An 8,859-nucleotide genomic window follows, 5' to 3' on the forward strand; every position below is an offset into this window, starting at 1 on the left:
CATACACTGGTAGGTCTGTGTGCATCAAATGATGAAAGGACCTTCTAGTTTATTTCCCATAATGTGGCATCTGAGGCTCTATTTTCCCATAAATTATCCCCAGTTCACTAAGGAAGCTATTTTTGTTTATTGATATGAAAAAGAAATCAGAGGATAAAGAACCTGCCTAACATTAGCGGGACAATACTAAGTAATACCAGACATTTTTTCATTCTTTAAATGCTGGAAACTGATAACTTACAGATGTGTTTCAATGTGTTTTGAATTAGCCAATTATTTAAAAAAAGATCTAGAGATTACATTTAAGATGTGGATTTTCACTTTGTTTTGAAAATTCTGATACTTAGGTCTCACATTCTTGAGTGACAATTGGCTAAAGCTGGGTATATTTTGCACTTTATAGCCAGTCCAATTATTTAAATCACCTGTCCTGTGGTCCGCTGCAAACAGTTGGGCTTTAAACCTTCTAAGCTTTAATACAACGTTTTAAGTACTCGTGTGAATTATATGTGTAAATGAGAATAGTTTGTTTGCTTTTTCCCTCACCCATAGGTGATGCTTTCCTGGGACTGCTGTTGAGACCACAAAACATACACGCTGGGGGAAAAGGCACACTGAAGAAAAATCATTAAAAGTAAGTGCTGGGAATGAGCTTCTTTCTGTTGTCAGGACTGGCAAAAGTTGAGACCCTACTGTGGCCTGTGGAAGGCCTTAAAAGCCAGGGCGAGGTATGAGATAATTCTACAGCAGGCTTTTTGTTTGTTTTGAGAAAAAGTCTAAGTGGCACTGGCTGGCCTGGAACTCACATCCACCTGCCTCTGCCATGGAAGTGCTGGTATCAACGGCCTGTACCACCAGGTATGTGTGGTGGTATTGTGTTCCCCGAGATATTGTGCAGGCTAATAAACTTATCTGGGGTCAGAGAACAGGACAGCCACAATATTAAACATAAGGATAGGCAATGGTAGCACACACCTTTAATCCTAACATTCTAGAGACAGAAATCCCTCTGGATCTCTGAGTTCAAGGCCACATTAGAAAGAGCCAGGCTTGGTGACACACGCCTTTAATCCCAGGGAGTGACAGCAGAAAGAGAAAGATATATAGGGTGTGAAGACCAGAAACTAAAAGCATTTGGCTGGTTAAGCATTCAGGCTTTCGAGCAGCAGTTCAGCTGAGAGCCATTGGGATGAGGACACAGAAGCTTGCAGTCTGAGGAAACAAGATCAGCTGAGGAACTGGCGAGGTGAGGAAACTGTGGCTTGTTCTGTTTCTCTGATCTTCCAGCATTCATCCCAATACCTGGCCCAGGTTTGATTTCATTAATAAGTATCTTTAAGATTCATGCTACAGGCATGGCTATGTGTATAGCAGTATTTAGTGGTTTTTACACTAAGAGTAAGAACTTAACTACTAAAATTTGACTTTTACACATGATAAATGCAAAAGAATGGTTTCATTTTTCTTTTACAAAAAACAAAACAAACAAACAAAAACAACCAACCAACCAAACAAACAAACAAAAAAAACAGGGAATGACCAAAATAGTTTTTACTTACTTTAAGTGAACCTCGGTCTGGGAATACATCGCTTCTCCCAACACATGTCCAGCTTCATCCACTACAGCAGCTGCTGTATCATCACAGCTGGTTTCAATTCCCAGTACCAGTTTATGACAAAAAAGTCTTCCAGGGCAAACACTAAAACTTCTTAAAAGTCCATAAATGTTACTCTTTGGTGGTTTGGAAAAAACTCCTGCTGTCTTACTTAATATTAGCATACTTTCTGCTCTACAAATGATTCCTAGAAAAGAATTACAGAAACATCACTTGGAATTGCCATTTGTGATTAATTCATTGACTTAAACAAAATAGTGAATATTTTTTAAGTATTCATTCTTACAAAATTATAATAACATTAGCAAAAGTTATCAAAGTCTTATAAAGGCCCTATAAATCATTGAATATAAATAAATTAGATTTTACAAGAAAGTGAGAAACATACAAAGTTATTAATATTCCAAGCTGAGCGTCCCTAAAGTGAAAATCTAAACACTCTACTCACCTGACTTGCTAGTGGAAAAACAAGAAACACTAAAAGTATTACGTAAAATTGCCTTGGCTATGTTTATAGGATGCAAATAAAACATGAATTTCACATTTAGCTTTGGGTCTCATCCTCAGATATGTCATGTATATGACGCATCCCAAAATTTTAAAAAATTTATTGAAATTTGGAACACTTCTGGGTTCAGGCATTTGGGGTAAACAATGCTCAACTTGCACGTTATACAACAGTTAATGTTACAGTACAACGGCTGTGTGGATAGTCCTATTTAAAATGAAGTTAAAAAAATTTTTTTTTTTTTTTTTTTAATTCACGGCAAATAGAACAGATAAAAACCAAACCAAACCAAACAAAACAAAGACCTCCCATTTCCTGGGCCTCCTCTCCAAAACAGTATACAGTACTCAGTTCAGCCTATTAAAATATACGCACACCACTCCAAACTTAATTTTGTGGTTTGAAAACCTCCTCCCATAAAGCTCATTCTGAAACGCGTCTCGGCCAAAACAACTGCAGATATTTCCATCCAACGTTTGGAATCAGATCTCCATTTTTTTCGTAATAGGTTCAACACCTCAACCTTCTAAATCCTTCTCTCCACGCACCACCCCCAGAAGGTAGCAATCTGTATATAAATACCCTAGCATTTGCACACTGCAAAGCATGTGTGGAATGAGCAAAACTGGGGTTAGAAATAAAAGCCAACGTCTTAGCTGGGAATGCGGACCTTCAGGGGACCAGGATGGAGTGAACTATTCGCAGATTCGAGTCGTGAGCTCCCACACCACACCAGACGAATTAGCTTTCCTCAATTTGGGCAGCACAGCTGGAAACAGCTGGCTCAGGAGCTACGGAGTCTCTGTCGGCGGGGAACTGGAGAGGAGCTCCGACTAGCTCTACTTTTTAAAAAAGCCTCCAAGGCAAGACCTGTGCAATACCATCCACCTTGGGAAACTGCGGGCGTATGCTCGGAGCACCGGCACCCGGAAGTGACGCCACCAGGCAGCGACACGGTTGTCCGGCCTTGGTGTTTCCTAAGGCTGGAGAGCCGCTTGGGGAAGAAATGCTGAAGGACCTCTTGAGCCTTCCAGCTTGCCCTCCGGCGTTCTTGCCAGGTTTGCGAGCACCAAGACTTCTACAGGTCACACTGAGAGCGGCTTATGAAGAGGGGTCCGAATTCAGTTCTGATTGCACTGCGCCCACGCGATGCTACATTTTAGGAAAGAGTCCTGCCTTTCCTTTTGCTGCCACCGTGAGAAAAAGGATAGCGTACGTAGTCGTCCCATTTTAGGGAAAATGTCACCAGACGTACAGGTAGTGACCGGAGAAACCTTCCACTTTCGTGGGGAAGGAGTATTTTCATCAGAAGTCAGAACACCAGCAGAATCAGCACTGGATTCCCAGGGGATGGAAGTGTTTGTGGCCGTCGTCTAAACCTTGGCTCCCACTTTCCATTCCAAGAAAAACACCTGTGGCTGGCTCATTCTGTTATCACAGTCAGCCAAATAAGTTATAAACATTAAAAAATATATATTGTGTTGCATTCTATAGCCCCATATCACTATGTACTCAACCTTCTGTGTAGCATGTACTAATTTTTGTGGACGTGGTTTGTGAATTAAGCTTTACAATGCAAGGTTGGGAAGTGCCAGCATACACACCTTTGCCTTGAAGAGTGTGAAGGTCTGAGTAAAAAGAGAGAGAGAGAGAGAGAGAGAGAGAGAGAGAGAGAGAGAGAGAGAGAGAGAAATCTTATCACAGACCAACTGATTATATCATAGGAGCAGGTACAAACAAATTCATAATTACAATATTGAGCTCATTTTTTAAAATTGAGACGTTTTTCTTTGGTGTGTAACAATAAGGTAACATTTTTGTGCCAGCCTACTATTAATGCTCAGGACATTCATGAGGTACTGTGCTTAATGTTCTCATTTTACAGGTAATTGGGCTACAAAAATGGATGATCTGAAAGTCACAGAGTAAGTACGGCAGACTAACATTAGAATTGGACTAGGGCAACTTTAATTCTGGACCCTTTTTGCTTAAATGCCAAAATACAAACTCATTTGTAACCTTCAGATGAATTTAACAGGAAGATTCTTGCAGTACTTATTCCTTAAGTGTGTTCCACTAAGAAGTGTGCACATATATGAAATATTACACATACGTAAATGATTTAGGTTCTTGCTGTGTTGTTCAAGCTGGCCCTTAACCCCTGGACTTAAGCAATTCTTTCTTCAGCCTTCCTAGTAGTTGTGACTACAAACACCCACTCTTGTAAATCTGCCTGGATTTCACTTTATCACACACTCATCGTTACTTTTCCTTTGTGAGAGGTACTTTCTTAGTTGTGAGAGCTAAAAACTTAAGAACCACCTGCAAAAGACAGGTAACAGGCAATAGAAAAGTAGTGAAATGGAAACGCAGAGTTAAGTATAGAGTAACTTAGAGAAGGCTGAGTGATGTGCCACAGATACAGCCATAGCCTGGCAGGATCATCTGATTCCTTTACAAGCCTTCGCTTGGAAGTGACTGCACCCTGGGTTACTGAGTCACACATCACAAACTGCTAGGGAACTACTGTTTAAAAGCCATTAGTATTAATAATGTATTAACTTAGGGAAAATGTAACGATGCTGATAGTTGAGTCTTCTGGTCTCTCAATTTGTGTTGAACAAATCACAATCAAGGTCAAATCCAGATTATATGAAGAAGATGAAAGCAGTAGAAAACTTCCCACTTGAGTCTTCTACCTTTCGTAAATTTGTCATGCAATCTATGGCTTTTCTCCTTTCCAGTTTTTGTTACTAAGAAGTACCATCTTTGATGTGAAAGGAAAATCCTTTTACTCAAGGCAGTACTGTCAGTCTGGTCTCATTTTTAGCAGATCTTTTTCTTTCATTTTGTTTGCTGATGTTTTTTGTTTGTTTGTTTTGTTTTTTGAGACAGGGTTTCTCTGTGTAGTTTTGTGCCTTTTCCTGGAACTCACTTGGTAGCCCAGGCTGGCCTCGAACTCACAGAGATCCGCCTGGCTCTGCCTCCTGAGTGCTGGGATTAAAGGTGTGTGCCACCACCGCCCGAGATATGCTTATTTTACAACTTGTCCTTCAGGCTATCTCTTGTGGCAAAAGATATAGCATACATAGTGTGGGAGCCCACAAAGGTTTTCTAGTGAGACCTGAGCTTGCTTTACACAGCAGGGGATGGCTTGACCATTTGCATGGTCACCAGGTGTCTACATTAGGCTGTGCTGTGGGGAGTCTTTTGCTGTACCCCTTGGCTTTCCTTTAAAAAGCTCTTTGGTAGACAGAAGAGGCTGGGGGATTAGGATCCAGGCCCTCCAGAGCTATCCTGTTTTCTGTCTCTCTCCTCTATACTTCTATCTAAATATTTCTCACTTTCCCCTTCTCAAGAGTACCCTGGGGGAAAAAGAGGGAGCTGATCTCCCTCAACATAGCTTTTCATTTTAACTGTTCTTAAATGAAGAGGTCTAAAGAACACTCATATTGCTCCATATTCACTACCATTGACCTCCAAAATTTATCTCCCAATATAAATTGGTACCTATTAAACCTTAATGCTTTAACCTTGGCAACAACTATTCTCTTTCGTGTCTTTATGAATGCAAGTGGAAATCATAATCACATTTGTCATAGTTACTATTATTTCATATCATCTTTGAGGTTAATCTGTGTCTACCATATATCAAAATTTCCTTTTAAAGGTGGAATCACTTTCCATTGTGTGTATGTGGTGTTGTTTTATTAATCTTTTGGTTATTGTGAAGATGCTGCTGTGAACATGAATGTTCATGCATCTGCACTCCTGCTTTTACTTCCTTCAGATATATACTGTGTTAGTAAGCTTGTCACCAAAAACACTTTCAGGTAGAGTTCACGAAAGGCTGGCTCCCATTTCCTTTAGGACTTTGATCAGGTGGAAAACTAAGATGGGAGCACATGGTAGACCATGCTCACCTCATGACAGCTGAGAATCAAAGAGAATGGGTCCAGCAAGAGATGTTGACCCCAGTGACATACTCAAAGGCTCTATCTCCTAATAACATCATCTCTCACAAGCCTTTAGCACCAGCCTCTAGAGGAGCCTTTTGGATCCACACCATCCCACAAAAGCAGAGCTGCTGGATCACACAAATTTAACTTTTGAGGAAGCCCCACTCTCTAAGTGTGTAGAGTCCATGTGTAGTTGTAACAGGGAAGGGAGAGAGTGGGTCTCTACCCTTCCTCTATGCTAACAATGCAATGAGAGATGTATATAGTTGGATGAGAATTCAAGAGAGGAGTATCTGTTTCAAAGGATTGCTGCATTTTCTCAAGAAATAGCTAATACTTTGTCTAATTTTTGTTCACATATTTGAAAACTAAAAGATGAAGAAAAAACCCATATATTTATCCTGTTTATATATATATATATAATATAGTCAACCATAATACAAAATATTTAAAAAATGTGTTGTACAAAGTAAGACTAATAAAAATTTCAAGCTGCTTAAGTGGAAAAGGTTATTTTATTCATTTTAGAATGTTAATGATTTATCTTCAAATTGTAATTCTTATATTTGAGATTTTAAATAAATATATACTTATGCAAAATGGAAAGACAAAGACAATTTAGCTTGCATGCTAAATTTAAAATTATAGAGAAACTTACCAGGCATAGTGGTGCACACTCGTAGGGTCAACATTCAGAGCTTGAAGCAGGAGGATCTATACTTCAGTACTAACTACAGAGGCCTTATCAAAGAAACAAAACAAGGCCCATATCCAGAATCTTGGAACTGTAGGTGAGCCCCTCCACAGCTGTTTATCAGGGGTTGGATAATAAGTCATAATATGGAATAAACCACAGAAAAAGCCCTTAAGTTTTCTTTACTTTGAGACAAAGTCATACTATGTAGGCTGGATGGCCTGAAACTCTGTGTGGACCATATTACACTACCTCAAGTGCTCAGACCACAGGCATGTAATTACCACATATGGCTCACATTTATTTTTACTAAGACTTTGTAACTATGTTATGTTACTGAAAAAGTACTGAGGAAAAAAAAGTCTCTAAGTCCAACACCCATTTAAGAGAAAACATTACCCGGTAAAGCTGAAGCACTATGCATACTTATCCCCAAAGTATTCAGTATTCTGAATTTGATATTTATGTTTATGTACTCATTCATGGACAAGTGAAAAACTGAAATACTTGTAAAAAATATTTGCTCAGGCATTTTTAATTGGAAAAATCTATATAACATTTTTTTTTTTTAAACTAGGAAAAAAAAAAAATCCCGTATCTTCCTTCATAAACACGACCCCCATAACCCACTTACTTTTAGGTCCCTTACTTAAGCCTGACTTCCCAGTCACTGACCTGTTCCAAATTCTCACATCAACATATACTAAGACAGTGGTTCTCAACTTTCCTAATGCTACAACCCTTTAATACAGTTCCTCATGTTGTGGTGATTCCCCAATCATAAAATTACTTCGTTGCTCTTCATAACTGTAATTTTGTTGCCCTTATGAATCAGAATGTAAATATCTGATATGCAGGATATCTGATATGTGGCCTCTGTGAAAGGGTCTTTTGATCCCTGAGGGGTCATGACCCATAGGTTGAGAATCACTGATGTAAGTTTTGCAACTTACTTTTTAATTCTGTTAAAAGGATTATATTAAATTTGTTGAGTTATATTCCATTTGTTTTTATTCGGAATAGGATAAGGGAATTGGGGGTCATATTTACTGATAATATATATTCATGTAAGAGACACAACTAATATGCTATATAATAATGACTCAAACTTTAGATAAGATAGGCCAAAATTAACAAAATATTTTGATAAGGAAAACTCTTAGCTTTTGGTTTAATGAATCCATTGTACTATAGGCACCTCTCATCTCATCCCCTCTTGTATTTACCTTGCATTCTACACAATAAAATCAAAGTAGAACTTAGAGAAGTCATTGAAAGTGGGAGAAATGTGGGACTGTATTTTATGGAAAATGTAACAGCTTTAGTAATGCTTATTGAAGACTTAACAGTTTAAACAAGTAGCTAAGAGTTTTGTGGCATAAAGGTTAGGGTTTTGGCTCAACATAAACAGCTCATAACTTCATTATAAAATGGGTTGTGCTGTCCTCTATTACTGTTAAATCAGAACTTACTGGAGAAGCGGTCATCAGTGCCTATTTAAGCTGATATAGGGGATTGAATTCCAGTTCTAAGTATTTTTCTAACATAGCATTGAGATAAGTTGTCACATATTAGGCTGATTCACAGATACTTTTAAGAAGCTGTTGTTATGCTCCCTTAGAATCTAGTTTAGGAGACAACCACAAAGCTAAAACCCAAAAAGGAATGTGGCATGTCAAAAACACAGGAGTCAGCTTGGAAAAAAACATACAGCAGCGAAAATTAGCTTGAGGGAAATAGAAAACTTTTGTAGGATATTATTTCAAGATGTGTTACTTTTGTTTATGCTCTTGAATGTTTAATGACGTAAAGATGTGTTTGATTAAATAAAATTCACCTGCGGTCAGGAGGCTGCGTCAGCAACTAGCTGACAGGAAGTGGTGGGGAGGAGCCAGGTGAGAAAGGGTTTATAAGGAGGGGCGAGGAGACACATGAGGACTTTATGGAGATGAGCAAGGAGAGGAAGTGAGCTACTTGCTATTCGGCTTCTGAAGAGCAGAATTCCATCTTAACCTTTGAATCTTGACTTCTTTAGACGGGAGAGGTTTAGTTAAGTTCCCTTCGTAGCTTTGCAGGAGTTGG

General features: G+C 38.8%; 1 protein-coding gene across 5 annotated transcripts in view; it reads right to left on the reverse strand.

Moving 5' to 3' along the window:
* Positions 1-4,949, reverse strand: part of Osgepl1 (O-sialoglycoprotein endopeptidase like 1) — a 33,442-nt gene extending 28,493 nt beyond the window's left edge. For 3 of the 5 annotated variants that reach the window (XM_036173162.1, XM_036173161.1, XM_036173160.1), the window contains exons 1-2: positions 2,065-2,350; positions 1,560-1,803 (exon numbers count right to left, since the gene is read on the reverse strand). In XM_036173162.1, the coding sequence (XP_036029055.1) occupies positions 1,560-1,803; positions 2,065-2,149 (329 nt within the window). In that variant the 5' untranslated portion in view covers positions 2,150-2,350. The other 2 variants (XM_036173164.1, XM_036173165.1) reach the window with 2 other exon arrangements.
* Positions 4,950-8,859: the final 3,910 nt, after the last annotated feature.

The sequence above is a fragment of the Onychomys torridus genome, chromosome 23, assembly GCF_903995425.1.
Source record: "Onychomys torridus chromosome 23, mOncTor1.1, whole genome shotgun sequence".
NCBI lineage: Eukaryota > Metazoa > Chordata > Mammalia > Rodentia > Cricetidae > Onychomys > Onychomys torridus.